Source organism: Frieseomelitta varia, unplaced genomic scaffold, assembly GCF_011392965.1.
Source record: "Frieseomelitta varia isolate USP_RPSP 00005682 unplaced genomic scaffold, Fvar_1.2 scaffold_255, whole genome shotgun sequence".
NCBI classification, from domain to species: domain Eukaryota; kingdom Metazoa; phylum Arthropoda; class Insecta; order Hymenoptera; family Apidae; genus Frieseomelitta; species Frieseomelitta varia.
This window is the reverse complement of record NW_025109985.1, coordinates 379,349-396,576: the sequence shown is the minus strand read 5'-3', so window position 1 is coordinate 396,576 and position 17,228 is coordinate 379,349. Positions and strand designations below refer to the sequence as shown.

The 17,228-nt window shown below is 36.7% G+C and overlaps 2 protein-coding genes and 1 long non-coding RNA gene across 9 annotated transcripts in view; 2 read left to right on the top strand and 1 right to left on the bottom strand.

Moving 5' to 3' along the window:
• Positions 1–10: 10 nt before the first annotated feature.
• LOC122528675 lies at positions 11–2,570 on the top strand. 2 transcript variants are annotated; one of them, XR_006306634.1, is made up of 4 exons: positions 11–826; positions 900–1,207; positions 1,300–1,547; positions 1,961–2,570. It is a non-coding gene; the product is annotated as an uncharacterized LOC122528675 (long non-coding RNA). The 2 variants fall into 2 exon arrangements; XR_006306633.1 differs by having other exon boundaries at positions 11–1,207.
• On the bottom strand, positions 1,930–14,220 carry LOC122528724 (GTPase-activating Rap/Ran-GAP domain-like protein 3). Of its 6 annotated transcripts, XM_043654141.1 has the most exons (18): positions 11,931–12,086; positions 11,755–11,888; positions 11,236–11,302; positions 10,731–10,814; positions 10,425–10,506; positions 10,070–10,188; positions 9,008–9,072; positions 8,862–8,928; positions 8,458–8,560; positions 7,987–8,085; positions 7,541–7,753; positions 7,162–7,433; positions 6,034–6,346; positions 5,444–5,886; positions 4,492–4,828; positions 4,139–4,225; positions 3,780–4,048; positions 1,930–3,492 (listed from the first exon to the last, which is right to left on the bottom strand). In XM_043654141.1, exons 1-18 carry the CDS (start codon positions 12,075–12,077, stop codon positions 3,244–3,246), a joined length of 3,150 nt encoding a protein of 1,049 aa, XP_043510076.1. In that variant the 5' UTR covers positions 12,078–12,086; the 3' UTR covers positions 1,930–3,243. The 6 variants fall into 6 exon arrangements, with proteins under 6 accessions (XP_043510076.1, XP_043510078.1, XP_043510073.1 ...); XM_043654143.1 differs by lacking the exons at positions 11,755–11,888; positions 11,931–12,086 and adding an exon at positions 14,211–14,220; XM_043654138.1 differs by having other exon boundaries at positions 1,930–3,482; positions 3,779–4,048; positions 11,755–12,320.
• Positions 14,221–14,404: 184 nt separating this feature from the next.
• The window catches only part of LOC122528729, a 27,750-nt gene continuing 24,926 nt past the window's right edge, over positions 14,405–17,228 (top strand). Inside the window, exons 1-4 of the mRNA XM_043654154.1 lie at positions 14,405–14,747; positions 15,204–15,259; positions 15,557–15,612; positions 16,126–16,234. The gene's annotated coding sequence lies outside the window, so the exon portion shown is untranslated. The remainder of the gene's footprint in view (positions 14,748–15,203; positions 15,260–15,556; positions 15,613–16,125; positions 16,235–17,228) is intronic.

Below are 17,228 nucleotides of genomic sequence, written 5' to 3'. Positions count from 1 at the left end.
TAAGGAAGGTATGAGATAAAGTATAAAACTTCGTAATCGAGCATGACTCGAATAAAGATGAAATGTGAAATGCGTATGTTTAAAGGTAATTTCTTTTTGCTGCAATCGTTATATATAATGGTCAATGATAGAACAGAACTACATGTGCGTACGACATATATTGCCGACATAATTGAATTAACTTTTAAATGAAAAATAAAAAGATTACACGTTGATTGCGTAGGTAAAAGTTAATAAGAACTTGTTTCGCGTGAGATATTCTTTTATGAAATACTTAACTCCATTAGTCGACATAATCAACATAAATCAACGTAAAGAATGATTATACAATGTAGTTTTAAATTATTGATTTCAAATTTAATTGATAAATAACCTATTCAATTATCAATAATGAATTGAGATACGTTCTACCTATATTTTATCTTTTTGAGTATTTTAAGAAATATCCACAATATATGTGAAATAGGTTAAAATAAAATAGGTCAAAATAATCTTACGACACAATTTTTCGAGGGATAATTTTAATCGGGGAATATTCGAAACAACTGATATGTAAGTCAGTGTGTATTTACTTAAGTGTATTTACTACCTACCTACCTACCTACCTACCTATCTATACATACATACACACATATATACGTCATACATCACACGGAAGCAAGATTTCAATATGGCGACGCGCAATTTGATCTAACCGAAATATTGCGAGTAGATCGAACATGTATCTCCATCTTATATCGTTTGCATCTCGTCCTTTGTTATCGTTTATTTTGTGATTCTGGTGGAATAGAAGGAATTAGAGAAGCACAGTCGATTGATTATTCATGTAAGTGTTTATTTGCGTGGTGTAATTTGAATCACCGGAGTGTAATTAATATTGCGCTTCGTAATTTTCGCAGATAATTCAAATTTTTGTTCACATATTTAATCGACGAACAAAATTCGTCGATTTCATTTTGCACGTAATGTTGTTAGTAACTGTTCCAGTTGTGAGATTTTTAACTTCATTTTATTTACTTCGTTGTTATTATTGATGTCGTTGTTTATTAAATTAAAGTAAATGAGAAAAATATGGACACAATTTCAATGCTGAAACTCTACTCTATTTAATATTTCTCGTTTCGTATTACGAGCATCGCTATGATGATAGATACCTGAGATACCATAGACGATTTAGAAGAAGTTTCAATTGGATCACGTTTGACTTGTGCGTGCCCATTATCTATTTTTGCAAGAACTGTTAGACATTGTTACAAATCTCAAGAACAAGATGGGATTAATTTAATTTCTGTATATTAGTTTCAGAAAAATTGGATTAAAGATTGCAGACAATTATTGTACAACACTCGGCCGTACAACCTAGTGGCACAAGTGAAGTAAACGTAAATGATCATAGTTCAATGCTCGAGACTGACCGGGGTCGCCAAGACATTTTCCTTGGCTCCGCTTGACAGCGATTGGCATCTATAATTCTCGACGGTGTCGTAAAAAAGTCGTGGAATGCTGTTTGATTTGAACTCGTTTAAACGCACTTCAGGAAACAAAACGTGAGTTAGCCCTTTAAACTCGACCATGTCTGTCCGATGATTTTCGTACGAGTACTAATTGCAATGATCGTACCGAATTTATACCCAAGAGACGCCGAGTAATAATGAGCGTAAAAATGATATAAACACTGATAAAATCTATACACGCGAAAGCACGCGAAAGCATTCGAATAGTTGTAGATGTCTTTTCTGAATATCCTATATAATCCTATTTTATTGGGATGAAATAATTATGATAAAGGAAAGAGAAAAGCATCCTAAATCAACAAAATAACTGGAACTTGGAAAATAAAATTATCGGAACGAATAGTCTTCTTCTTTTATATGATAAAATATAATCTGTGTATTACGGGAAACAAAATGTAATGTCATGAATCAAAACGCTTATATTATTTTCTTTTTATTTGCAATAGATACATACATATAGAAACCGAACAAGTTCGAATGAAAGACGGAAAATCGCTAAGCGATTCAACGGCGTGAGCAAGTTTGCAACGAGAAATCTTACCAATGACAGCATACATTTTTATTTATTATCATTGTACGTATACGTGGTCGTGTTGTTACCTATTTACCGATAAATAATTTCGTCAGAATAACTATCGAACGAGACCACTGACGTGTAAATTACCTATGAATCACTTAAAAAAAATACTTATAAACGTGGTACAGCTCAAGTAGACCCCTGAAAACTTTGAAGAATTAATGAAATTTCTTGCTTTTTATCTGTCGCCTTTACAAGTTGACAAATCACTAAAATAATACTCCTTACTTGCTAAATCTGGCTCGATCAATTTGATTTTTCACGTTTCTTTTTCGCGATGCACGGAAAACGAGACACCTTGTTTGAAAATTTTATTACAAAATGAAATTATCACCGAGCACTAAATTCTTACCGGCGCACTTTTATAAAGAGTTGTTAAATACAAATTTTTATTGGAATTTGAAGACAAAGTAAATTTTATAAGGGTAGATAATATTTAGATGGCGGAAATTTATATTTTCATGAATTATAATGTGAACTGAAAAAAAAAAAAAAAAGAAAAAAATGAATCGCAATCATATTTTCACGAACTGTGAAAACTGAGAATGACTGAAACAGGAATATTAACATTACTTAAAGAAAGAAAATGATGAAACTTCATTTTTCTTCAATTTTAAAATGATAAACTTTAAAACTTTAAAACTAACAATAAGAAGGCCAGCATACTTTGCCCATTTATCACTGATCATTTCACAGTTGCATAAACATCCGCAACCTAGTATACTCGTTTTTCGTTATTCATTTTTCGAACGCAACTTGAGATAAGCTGTGCGAAACCAGTCCACAAATTACGCAAACAATTAATCCTCATTAACAGTTAACGTAAAGTAGCCATTTTTAATTAATTAAATAAAAATTGATTAAAATGTAAGAAGAAAAAGGAGTGACAGGCGCGTGTACAAAACGAAACAATTGTTGTTGCTTAAGAGACGCCAAGGGCACTTTTTGCACGTACAGTTACGTTGTGTCTATCATAGCAAAATTATTACATCTCGATTGCTCTTTGCAACGGCAGTAAATTCTAGCTACAGTTGAAACGCACTGAATAGTGTGCATTATCCGTCGTCGATTCTACCGAGGCACGAGCGTCAGGTACAGCCTGCGATCTGTCAGAAGGTCGTTTTAAATGAAGCTTTGCGATCGCGATCTAACTTATTTCCTGAACCGCGGCGGCATCATGTCCGTCGGCGTTGGCGTCGGACTACTGCTACACGACCTGCTCAGTGCTCTGTGGGGCTCAACGCTTAGGAAACTTTTGTCGCTGGTCGGCGGCGCCGAGATGATCTCTGGTTCAGCAGGGCTAGGACATCGTCGTTGCGAGCAGGTTGACAAGGTACTTCTCGATAACGTTTGCAACGGTATTTGGTAGATTCTTATCGGCTTCCAGTCACCTTGATTTTCATAAAAAGGAAAACAATATCTTTTGTACCACGATCGCTGTATGCTTTATATGTTTTATATAGCAAAAAATTCGCAATCCAACGATTAATTGCTATATTGCTATTAATTGCTAATTCAGTGTCTGTATCTTCGGGCAACGAATTGTTAATTTGTGATGAATATTCTGTGACGATTTCTAGATGTATCAACATCGTGTCTTATTATGAAACGCAATGCGTTTGGATTGCGCAAGTAAAGCAACGGAAAATTATAATCCGTTTCGGAAAGCGAAACGTTGTGCACGTACTGTGTAGATTAGATCGAGATGTCGAAGATTGTGCCAAAGAAGGCGGACTGGAAACCGGTTCTTCCTTGTCCACGGGCTTTGAGTCCAGTCGGATTCTTTCGCATTTTCCAGGCAGAAACTCCGGAGCCGTCGTGGAGAAGAAGATGTCTTGCTTCGAAGTAATTAAATTCAGATTCGGCATGGCGATCGTGTGCACTAGATTTCCATTGATTATCAATCGTATCTCCATAGTGTCGTTGGTAAATGCGATTACGTAGGGAAAGGCACAGGCTAGAAAAATTTTTAATATGTTTCACAAAATTATCCAAGACTAAAGAACTAAGTTTGACAAGAGGATGAAAGGGGAAAAATATTTTTTACCTATTGCTGCAGGAACAGAGTTCCAGTTGAAATCAAATTCCGTTGGTACGGTATTTTCTTCTAGAAGCTTTTGAAAGTGACACGTATCTAGGATAAATAAACGAATGTTAAAACGCGATGAATCGTAGGTTCAGAGATTACTTGGAACGTAATCCTTAATCCTCCTCTGTCTCAAGTTCATCGAAATTGGTACCTGTTGTAAGCTGTACCTTACTTCGTATACAGTTACCTACCTGGTTTTACATTTTTAATTAACATTTTTAGTTTTAGGTTTTAAGTTTGATTGGAAATTTGTTGTCAAAGATATAATTTAAAGAGTTTAAGAGTAGCTAGTTGATCGATAAGATACACACTGTTGTAGCAGAGTAATAATTCGGGTTCTTCATCTTCGCAAAGGTCCAGAGCAGCCACCAGATGTGGTTTTGTCGTTCCCTCGACATGAAGAATTCTGGTGCTTCCCGAAGCTGAGATTAGCTCAAAATGATGTCGGACGCCGCAGCAAAGCGTCCATTCATTGTTCAAGTCTGTATTTTCGATTATCGTTACTAAAGACGGAGTCTCACTAACATTGAACTCTTTCAGATGCAGAAATCCTTCGACGGTGTCTGTGTCTGCTGCGGAACACCAAGCAGTCCATGCGGCACTGTGTTTCCATTGGAGAACTGTTAAACGTCGTCCAACCGCTACGCACTATAAAAAATTATAGGTGAATCGTACATATAATTTAAATTTATCATCACCATCATCATCATCATCATCATCATCATCATCATCATCATCATCATCTTCATCTTCCTCCTTCTCTCCTTCCTCTTCATCATCGTCATAAATATTATTGATGATTTTAGTATTTAATTTAATTAGTTTACAATTTATTTGGAAGAACTTTGGACAATCTATTAACCTAACCCAAACCGACAGAATCGAAAATAATAGCCGAATTAAAAAACGAACAAAACTATATCGTTTTCAAGAAAATAACTTTTTACGTATGTATTTAAGTACCTTAAGTAGAGATACAGCTTATGTCAGAGTTATGTTCCCTACGATCGTACGATCAAACGTGTACGTTTCTAATGCAAGGCTAATTAGACACATGTAGATACAGCGACTTCTACTGCGAAATTAAACCGTTCCTAGCTTGAACGTTCTTTTTCGTTTTAATATTATTTTATAAATAATATTGGAATGTTTCCAACATAAGTTAAAGTAATGCGAGAACGAAGAATACAAAAGTTGCGTTCGAAGCTTTGTTCTTTAGATATTGGCAGAGTGTTTTTTTTTTTTTTTTATAAAAATACATACCATACGCAAATGGGAACCACCGGGCATAGTAATGGTGTACAAGTGACAGCCCCGAGTTCTAGGTAGCCTTCTTTCCTTTATGTGCGCTCGTCCCCTGACGGCCAGAGGACGAACACGAACGTGAGCACGACGAATCACGGGTTTGAATTTCGTAGTGGCCCGCGTGAAATTGTCGTAATCGGTCTCTTCGCTCTCGTCAGCTTCGTCATCCACGTCATCCTCGTCGGCATTATCTTCGTATTCCTGATCGTCTTCGCGATCGTTTAGAACCTCGGCAGACCTGTTCGTCGTGTTATTTTCGAATTCTCTTAGACGAAAAACATAGACGTTGCTTTCTTTCCCTTTGTCACCGGCTCGAAACAACAATATCCCGTGTTGTTCGACTACGTCCAACTGTTTGATCTGCACGGACTCGTCGAAGATTAATCTGTGCGATAGGCTGTCTGAAATAGGAAATCCATCGTACAGTTTTACAATTATCTTTCTCGCAATTGGGATAGCTTGCAAGTTCTTAGAGTTAGTTCCTGCAGTTTCCTATTCGAGAGAAAGATGAACAAGTGAGGTCAGATGGTTTAAAAGTTTCGACTGACCTTCGATCAGAAAAGTTCCATTCTCGGTAGCCAGGATCAGCTTGTTATCCAGCCAAACATCCCCACAGACGACCTCGTGAGAGAAATCCGGATAGATACACCTCGGCTCCCATGGTCTGGGCTTCAAAGGGCCAGCAGTGGCTAAGGAGGTTGGTGCCAAACCTCTGACGATCGCCTCCAGTTTGAGGGCCTGGCCGACACGCACCATCTCCACAGCACGTGTCTCCTCGCGACGTCGACCTGGAGCCTCCACGACATCCGACAATGCTCGTCGGTTTAACATACTCTGCGAAAATTCGATCGGTTTTCCTTTCTACGGGGGGCGAGGGAACAACTAACGCATACCATACCAACGCAGTGCGTGTTTTTTTTTTTTTTGTGTTTCCTTTTTTATTTTTTAGTTTTCTTTCAATTTTGATTGGTCGTTAGGTGGATGCGTTGCAAAATTGTGCAAAGTCGTGCAAAGTCGTGCAAAATCGTGCAAAATTTCACATACGCGACGAAAGGAACCCTCTAATGTTGGTTATGCATAGAATCTTTGGACGATACTTGTAATTCTGACAGTTATTATTTTTAAATAATGATTCATGCTGTCATATAAACGTTAATAATCTATGTCTCAAGAACAGATAACCGTTACAAATAACTAAGAAATAACTAAGAAACTGATAATTGATAGATGAAAAATAAATTGGGGATTCGATCTTGGTGTCTATTTATATTTTGCAAATTTTCTAGGAGGATTCAACAACTTTATTTTCCAACGGCATCCATTGTCCTATTCTAATGGAGAGTCATTCTTCACGGAAATATATAATGTCATATTGCGTATATTATGCACAGGATGGGTCAAAATTCAGACAGGCTAAGGTTTGAACTACGATTCAACAGTAATTTTTTCTTATCAAGGAAGCAATTTCAAAGACACTGTGTACCTAGAACGAATGCTCAATGTGTTTGACTAGATTCGCTTGCTAATTATGGAGGATGACGACGTTTTAAATGAGTTTCGTTTGTCGACTCGCAAGTTATAATATAACATATAATATTCGACGCAATGAAAACTTTTTCGCCCAGTCGGGCAAAACGATAAAATGCAGAAATTAAATTATCGTTGAACAAACTTACGTTGCTCTTACTCTCCTGCGAGTGTTCTTGATACATGTCCCGGAGAAGAGCGTCAAGGGTTCTCTCCCTCTTCTGGGCGAACGTCGGCGTGTTGAATGTGGCCTTCTCGCCGTTTATTAACTTGACGAGCAGAAATTCTCGCAGGGTGTACGGGTCTTCGAACACCGGTGGACACGGAAGGCTTGGGCCAAACAGAGGAACATTTTCGTCGCAGTAGATGGCCACGCGCCATCCTTTGCCGTCTCTTTCGGCCGACACCACGGCAAATACATCTATTTGCATTCGTGAATGCAATTCGTGTGTGAGAGAATAAACTTCGATCGAGTTCGCGACGATATGAAAAAAGAAAAAAAAACTAAACTACGTAACGTTGACTCACGAGTAAATTGACTTCTAATGCAATTCGGGTTGAAAGTGTCAATGGCGTCAGGGTCGTCAGTGTAAACGATGTTAACGATATCGTTACCGATGTGTCGCTTCCTCTCCAGTTGTTGCGGGTTGTCCTTTGAATAGGGAAGCATTGTGCTCACGTGATACATCACCTCGTGTCCCGCGTACACGGTGTAATAACTTTCTTTCCCTGTCATATCACCTACGAACGTCGACAGAGAGAGAGACACGGTGAGATAGAAAGACAGCGGAGAACGTGTCGACGAGAAAAAAAAAAAAAAAGGTACTTTCATGTTTTATGCATAATGTTTAATGTTTCACGTGGTTGAAGGTATTGAGACTGAGAGTGAAAATGTTGAGTATTCGTTTTGAGGAAAAAAGGAAAGAAGAGGAAGAGAAGTAAGAAGAGAAAGAAGATGCATATAAATACGACACCTTTTACGTCTAAGCCACCTCGATACTTGTCCCAGTTCTTCAATCCTATCCTTTCGCCCAGAATTTCGAGGAACTTGTCGAAACTTGGACTGCCCTTCTCTGTAAATGAAGCACTATGTAGGGAATACTACTGTTTCGTCACTTTTTAAGTCTCGACTCTTGGTATTAATTACGTAGAAAATTACGATATCTTTCCCTACGTTCTTCAGTTATGTACAATATGTAAGTGAAAATTATATCAAATCGTACTTTTATTCAAAGAGGTTGAACATTGCGAAATTATAAAATTGAAATTTCTGACAGATAATATTTCTACGTTCGATCAAATTTCTGTTAAAACGGAAACGAGATACAGTGAAAGGTAACAAAGAGGCAACTCCGTTTCATTTTTCAAGTGGAAACGATCGCCACTGTTGTGTTGTCCAGTGTCATTAAAATCTCGACAGTTAAAGTGACTTTTTATTGATTTACCATTGGATAGCATTTCGTCGTCAGTTGTTTGCCCTTTCTTCGCGTATATCACGCCAAACTTGAAATTGACAGAACCTTCTTGTTCTTCTAGCAACAGCAGGTCCTGAGATGCAAAAATCCATTTTTTCAAGTTAATAAGTTTCATGAATCAATTTACATTTGTGAGTGATGTATATTTAGCAGTTGCAGTGTCTTCTGCAAGGGAGGCTCTGTCTCCAAGAGTCGCGAAAAGATAAAATACATCGAGAACTTTTCTCTGGACTATCGTTAATTTATGTCTGTGCGTATGAAATTATTTTATGAAGCGCATTCGTTTCTTGCAAACAAATAATGTCTTCCCGGTTAACGGACAAAAACGGTTTAGGTCCTTTCATTAGTAATTAATCCAGGAATTAGACGCTCACCTTTTGAATTTCAGGAGAAAAAATTTCGCGCGGAGCCTTATCGAGTTTCTCCAGTCCAAAGAAGTTGCTGAAATGAAATTTCAACCGCCAATCAGCAATTTACTTACAATTTGCACTTTCGAGTGTCAGGTAGCAAGGATACGTACCTTAAGATATGCCTGATGGTCATCGTTTTGTTGGCGGAATACGGCAGCGATATCTTCTGCGCACCCTAAATTTTTCATTCTTTTATTCGAGCGAGGTAATTTTTTCGATCAGGAATCGAAAGGAAATAAACAATTTTCATTGAAAGAAATGTTAGTGAGTTCTGAAAAATCTTTAAAAACTCATTGTCAGTAACGTCTTTAGCTTTCTAACTGCTTATTCGAGAAACAAACACAAACAAGCTTTGAACAAAAGGTAACAAAGTTGTACTATTACCATTCATTGAATAGTACTTGTTTATTAAATAGTATCAGTTCTTGTTATAGAAAGATTTTTATTTAAAAACAAAATATTTTTATTTTTAGTCTTTCTAACTTTTATTTTCAAAGACTTCTCTTCTATTTTTTTTTTTTTTTTTTTTTCATTAATACTTGTAACGTGGAACATTTTTCTAAAAATGTTCCACCAGTCCATGTTTTAAATAGATTGTTACACCTATTAAAAAGTTCAACTTTCTACAACTTTCTCGATCCTTGTTTTATATTCTATTTGATACTTTCTAGCTTTGAACAAGAGCTTTGTTTCCTTATAATGCATATAATTGATATAATGGATAATGGATAATCTTGGATAATTATTAGTTTTATTATACTATTATTATAATGCAATTAATAGATAGAATCTTATAAACATAAATTTCTAATAATTTAGATAAATTGAAAAAAAAAATTTGTAACTACCTTTTGCTTCCTCAAAAATTTCAATTTCGTGAAATTCGTTTTATTCGTTTTGTATCTTTCATTCTTAGCTGCTTGTCTCGAGACAATCTTGGCTGCATACGTACGTGTATGTATATATATGCGATATTGACTATTTAAAAATAGACTCTACGTTAAAATTATTTTCTAAAAATGCAGAAAAAACTTTTTTTCAGTTCACAAATCAACTTTAAAGAAAAGAAGTATTATCTGCCAATGTTACTTTCGATTTTATTATCAAAAAATTCATTTAATTAATTAATTTTAATTGATTCTGAATTGATTTTAATTTTAGGCAATACTCACGGTTTTTCTCCATAAAATCACTCTGTAGTGTGGTACACTTTGCTCACTGACTTCGCTTGTCACAACCGACAGAAACAAGGGATTTCTTTCTTGATCCGCAGCAACGTAATTTTGATGCACTATTTTTCATACAAATATTTTTATACAATATACATATAAGTACAAATTATTCCACGCATGCTCAGGTAAATTTTGTTTACACATTTTATAAATACGTAATAATGTACGTGATATATAAATGTAACGTACTAAAAATGTTTAAGTGAAATGATCGTTCCTGTTATCTATTATATACATATACACAGATATTCACTTATCTAAAATGTATAAAAATACCAGCATGCACTCTACTCACATTTTCCGAGAAAGTACTTGAAGTACCAGCGCGTTTGATACTCTGGATTTTCCAATATCGGTGTACTCGGCGATCCGAACATCTGCACACGTATGAAACCAGTTCCACCACAAATGTAATCAAATTTTGCGTCAAAACAGAGAAGTGGAAAAGCAACAGAAAAAGACACGAGGAGAGAAGAAAGAAAGACACGAAAGAGAGAGAGAGAGAAAGCGAGAACAAAACCTTGGGCAGAAATGACAGAGTAGAAGCAAAAGAGGAAGTGAGTGACACGGATGCATAGAGACGCAATTACAGGTTTCTTACTTCTTCTTTCTCGCCCGGAGAATCACCGTTCTCCACTCGAAATCTTCTTCCATTGTCGGACCCGTCTTGCTCGATTTGCGGCAGCTGAAAGGCGATTTTAACGGGCTAACATCAGCGACTGTGCGAATTTCTTCCGGTGCGGTGCACGTCGAGGAGGGAAAAGAAGACAAGAGACAGACAGACTACACCCTCTCGGAGTGTCATCGTTACGCATGGTAAAGTTAATAAAAGAAAGAGAGAGAAAGAGAGAGAAGAGCGAATTTTCTTGAAATCGTGAAAAATAAAATTGAGAAAGGTATGTTTTATTTGTTAGAAAAAAAAAAAAAAAAATTCAAAAATATTAAATACAAAAATGTGATACCACGAAAGTAGAACGTAAAATTTGATAAAAGAGCATTTTATATATAGCATTGAAAATGCCATTATTTTTTTTTTTTTTTTTTGTAGTCGCTACAAGTTTCTTGATAATATTTAATTAGTAATAGTCGTCGAAAACAAAACTCACCATTTCCACGCTGCCGTAATATCGTCTGGAGAGAACACCTCGCCTGGAAATAGCATCTGTGGTGGATCTGAAAACAAACATCGTGCACGTTCAATGATCGTCCGATAAATTGCTTTTCGACTTTTATGCCGGTTTTTGTGCGTAACAAATGTCGCCACGACACAAACCAAGAAGTACGAGTAATTTCAGTCTCTTTACAGAACTTTCATCGATATTTCCTGTTTTATTATCACCAAGATATCTGGGTTAATGAGGGCAGCACGCAGGAAAGGATCTAAATTGCATCAATCAACACGTTGCCTGATCAAATTATTCTTTTCGTATAAAAGACGTTTGGCTGCAATTATTTTTAACCATAGTTGTCGAAACTTTTTTAGCGTAAAGAAGGTGCTCGTTAAAATCTGAGATAGTGGCGAACGATTCCTTGTAATTGATGAAGCGCCGAATACATTTAACGAGAGGTATTTCCTTACATAATCCACACATGTTCATCTTTAAAGTTATCTTTAAGAAACGTACACATGATGGCTTGCCCGTCGATGAAGGTGTCTCGAGTGAACAGCGGACAGGGCGGACACGCAAACTGATCTAGATCTGTTCCGATGGATCATTTGCGCAGCCGGCAACGTTTCTTCGTCGCTGTCGCTTTCCGTCACCGAGTTCCCGTTCCCAGCGGAACTCTCTCTTCTTCCTTTGCTTCGTTTGCACTTTTCTCCACTGGCAGTCGTCGATGAGGTCGAGGTCGACGACAACCGGGGTACCGGTGGCACATTTGTGGATGAGCCACTCGTCAACGAGACGCCTCGCAAACGAGAGACCAGCTTTATGTCCAAGCACAACATCCGTAGAGTTATTTTGCCACAGTTATTTTTCTCTTCTTTTTTTTTTTTTCTTTTCTTCTAAATTTTCTATCTCGAATAACTTCTCGAGAGTCTTTCAGTTTTCACGCGATCTTTGGTGGAATCGATTTGGCAAGTTTCATAATTATTCAAAACAAAAAATAAGGGTTCACAAGGGGGATTGCGATTTCTATTCTGAAAAGACGAAGAGGAGTTTTACATCACTTTACAACCCCGTCTCCTTTATACTGGCACCCCGCGTTCACGGTGAGTGAGTCGCGTAATTTATTTTACTTTGTATAATTTTTAGAATAATCCTGCATTCTGCAGGAAAATGTTTCACGCAGAAATTGTTCCCTCACTACTTGTTTACGAATTATCAACGCGACCTTTAAATGAAATAGCTACAGTGACTCGTAACAGGCAGATATCGTTCAAAAGTTACGCGAAACTTTTTGAAGCTCCGGCCGTGTCGTTTGACAAATTCAGTCATCCTATTGTACTTACAGTCTTTTTCTCAGATATTTTATTTGATCTTTTCATCAAGCCAGCTTAATTGGAATTATTGTATTGTTCGTTCAACGTTCAAGTATTGAATATAAACAACTGACAAGGCATCGGGTTACAAAAGATATCAGCGTTTGTACATATGTACGTCTGTCTTTTTTTTACAGATGTAAATTGTACGCGTGTTGTATGTGCACGTGAGCATCGGTTGAAAGCTGTAGCATTGACGCCGAGTTTCGTCAATTATAACTATATATCGGTACAAGTAGCTCCGTCGTTCAATCCTTTTAAGGATCCTGGCTGTGAGACATGGCGCCCGGACATCGATATCATTGACCGAGTTTCGCTGTTCCGGAGGTCCGTAACCCTTTCAAGGATCGCGGCTACATAATAGAGAGGAGTACCGATGACACTGACCGAGTCGCTTTTCTTGTCTTTCATCTTCTTTTTTCCCTTTTGCTTAATGAGACCTTTGACATTGATATGTTAATTTCAAAGTAACCAGATGTCCCTTTAATAAAAAAGAAAAGATCGTGATTGCGATATTTCGTTTAGAAAAGAGAAACAAGAATCAGTAATTGAGAGATCCGTAACAAAGGCGACTCCTCTCGAACGTTTAAGAACGTTTCAAGCTTTGAAAGGCCTCTGCTTAGATCGACGATTGCTCGATTGAAAGCTTATTTTGAAAATAGAATGCAGTACCAAAGGGTCTACGCACGATGCGTAATAAGCGAAAACAGCTTACGTACCTCGAAATTACAGCGGTTCATTGCGATTATTATAATTGCACACGAGTGCAATTATTCGCTGGAAGGAAAGACGCGACACTTTTCTGCCTGTTTCTCTTCATTTTCATGAAAAATACTTGTCCTGTCTTGCAAATGTTATTCTATTAGAATTGAACACCACCATTGCATTGAAATTACAATAAATAAAAATTGCTTAAGAAGAATATTGCTTGAAACTAAAATTATTCAAATTCGTTAAGGTATCGTTCATCTTTGTGACAAAACTATTCGAGAAGTTGTTTAATACGGCACGATACCACGTTAAACGATGTCAAAAACTATATTCTGATACGATTAAATTAATTTCAGATTGAAATGAAACCGGAAGTCTTTGATCCTTCGACGAGTTGCTGCAACTGTTTGTCGAAAATGTTACCCTTTCACAGCCTCGTCATCGTCCTCGTCCTCGTCCTCGTCCTCGTCTTCGACACACAACCACCGAACAATTTATCATTAGTAATTCTCACAGTTAGTTATCGTACGATGAACGATTCGTCCGTGCAGTGTAATAGCTGCCCATAGCCACTGTTTTCGAGAGTCAAGCTCCGGACGACCTCGATCTCGGCCACCAGTCCAACATACTTTGCGTCGATGAGAAAAAGGGGGAAAGAAATGAAAGAAACGTGACAGAAAATACGGGTAAAAATGATAACGGTAGGAATGACGTTACTACATCGGTAAGCGCAATATAAAATGGATAAATCGAGATGAATCGATCGAGAATCGTCGTGAATTGGAAAAACCGAGGAATTCGGCGTCGGTTCGCAACCCCTACTGACAGAGGCAGGACACGACCCTTTTCAAACGAGGACGCAGCGAGCCACGATAAGAGAGCAAGTACTCGTAGTAACACGGCGACTCGACGACTGGCGCCGCGTCGCGTTGTCGAGCTCATTGGCTCTCTTTTCTGACCCCCTCAAACGCCCTCCGCCCCTCTATAGCGACATTCACTGGCGCTTTCTGTCTTACCGCGGTGTGGTGGCTCTTCATTCCTTTCCTGTTCGCGAACTGCGCGACTTATCTCTTTCTACCTTATCGGCCGGCGGCCTTCTCTCGCTCGCGTTTCCTCAGGCAGACTGTTTTCCTTCTTTTCGGGTTCTGCGTTCATGGCGCCAATAAAACGGTGAAATGCACGATACACTTCTATCGCGATTCTCGAACTACACATCTCGAACTATCGATGTAGTAACTTCTCGCGATCGATCTCTGCACTGTTGAGACATAATGTGACAGTGTAACGTAACGGTTTAACATAAAAGTTTAGGAGGAAGAAAAAGAGTAATCTGCCAGTTCTTGAGTAAAAGTCTATAGCTTTTAGAGTACAGCTTATTTTTCTACTATTAACTAGTGAGCATCGTTTGAAAGCTGACGTACACACGTATGTACAATATATAGTGTACATTTGCATTGGTTATAAGTGAATATGTATCGTGTATACAAATTGTCCACTCCGTGTTAAAATGTCCTTTTCTCATACGAGACAAGAAGATATTTATTTATCAATACAATACAAATGATGTGTATACATGGTACGATATGTTTATTCTGTAAAACATTTTATTTTTCCCCGAATTAGCCGAATGTTATTCGTGAACGCTCGTATCCCCACCCCACTCTAAATTAGTTCGTTGCGCAAACCTGTTGCGCGGGGGGTAGTTAGTCTATTGTGGATCGTCGAATCGTTAAGATCTGTCACCTTGCGTGGTATTTGTTAATCGCGTTTCTTTTCATACTCGCTGTCACCTTGACTTGGCTTAATTATCGTACGTCTCTTTTCAACGACTCGCGTGCAATGTAATTATTAATATTGTTAAATTGGTTTTCTTTTGTACAGATTTTGACGATATGCTTGACTGCGGGGAAAATTTTGAAAACTTTGGAACATTAGAGGTATGCCACGCTTTTCACAGATATATGGTAGTATTTCATCGTTTTATCATATTTTGGCGTGTTTTTATGTTTATATTTAGTTATTGTTGGATAATTTATAACAATTTGATATACATTCTTCACGGGACAGGTTTGAACCTGTTCTGCGCATCGCGTTTTTTATGTACTGCGCAGCTTCGTTTAGTTGACAATATACTCGCTGTCACCTTGACTTGGCTTAATTATCGTACGTCTCTTTTCAACGACTCGCGTGTAATGTAATTATTATTATTGTTAAATTGGTTTTCTTTTGTACAGATTTTGACGATATGCTTGACTGCGGGGAAAACTTTGAAAACTTTGGAACATTAGAGGTATGCCACGCTTTTCACAGATATATGGTAGTATTTCATCGTTTCATCATATTTTGGCGTGTTTTTATGTTTATATTTAGTTATTGTTGGAGAATTTATAACAATTTGGTATACATTCTTCACGGGACAGGTTTGAACCTGTTTTGCGCATCGCGTTTTTTATATACTGCGCAGCTTCGTTTAGTTGACAATAAAAGCCCGCCATATTTGATTAGTACGAAGTTATTCGAAATTTTAACAACGAATACAGTTATAATTTTTCGCAAATTGATTACATTTGGAGATATTTGTAACTATTTTAATAATGTTAAAAAATATTTTAGATTCTATTGTATTTTATAATAATTATTGGCATAAAATGGAATTTCATTGAATATTTGACAAGTTTTTATTTTTGAATTGAATGTTATTATTAAAATTTTGTTTGATAAAGATCAATCTTTTATTATTACAAATTTTCAATTAACACTCTTTAAGTACAAATTGTAATGTTTTTTGCTTTTTTTTTTACAGATTTCTTTTCATCTTTATTTCTTCTGTGCAATACGGTTACTCCTATTTGGTGGATTTCAGGATAATTTGCTGTGTACACTATCGATGACAACGTTCTTCGCATCTAATCGTGAGTCGCATGCATTATTTTTCCTCTGGTTACTCAATCATGTCATAGGATGAAAGGTCCGAATTGACACGGGTGACTGGTTGTATTACGTAGAGTTTTGATGAGCATAGTGACCACGGTTATTTATTATACCGTGAGTAGTAATGTCTTGTTTGTGTCTTATATTAGATCAGGATAGATTTTCTTGCACTTTGCGTTTTTGAATGTTAATGTTTGAATATGAGTAATTATAATAATTATACTATAAATATTATAATTTATATAATTCATAATTTACAATGTTATCTTATATTCTATGATATAATGGAAGCACTTTATTGTTTGATTTCCATATTCAGTATAATTCCAATAGAATTTAAAATATGAAATATAAAGCTATTCAAGTTTAATTTTGTTCGTCCAAGAATGTATTAAATTTTATGTGCAAGAAGATATTTCGCGACAGGCAAATTTCAGAATCAGAGCATTTGGTTTTGAACGTTTCTTTCGTATGTTTGTTTCGTATGCTCTGATGAAGAAATATTGGCTGAGGATATTTCTATTATTATTTTGGAATTCATTATACTTCTATATACTTGGAATCTTTTTCTATTCAAGTAAAAGCATTTCTGTGTGTTTATTAAATTATTAAATTATTAAGGAAAATCATAAAGTAAAAGAAAATAAGATTGTCAATGAATATTAGCCCGTTAGAGACACAATAGATATATTAATCATTTTCTTAGCTTAGGATTTTCAGATTTAATCCTTTCCATGTTCGTTGCCAGGATCTCATTCACGTGCCCAGGTGCTACTTGGGTGAGAGAAAGGCAACGAGTATGATGATCATAGTTTATAAACTTAATAATTTCTCAGCGACTGACGATGTTAGTATATCGTGCACGACGTATTTTCCACATTGTGTGTGTGTTTAGGCTGTGGAATTGCGTCGTTTCTGCTGTTATACCAACCAATATAATTTTGGTATATATTAATAAGTTTTATTAACGATACA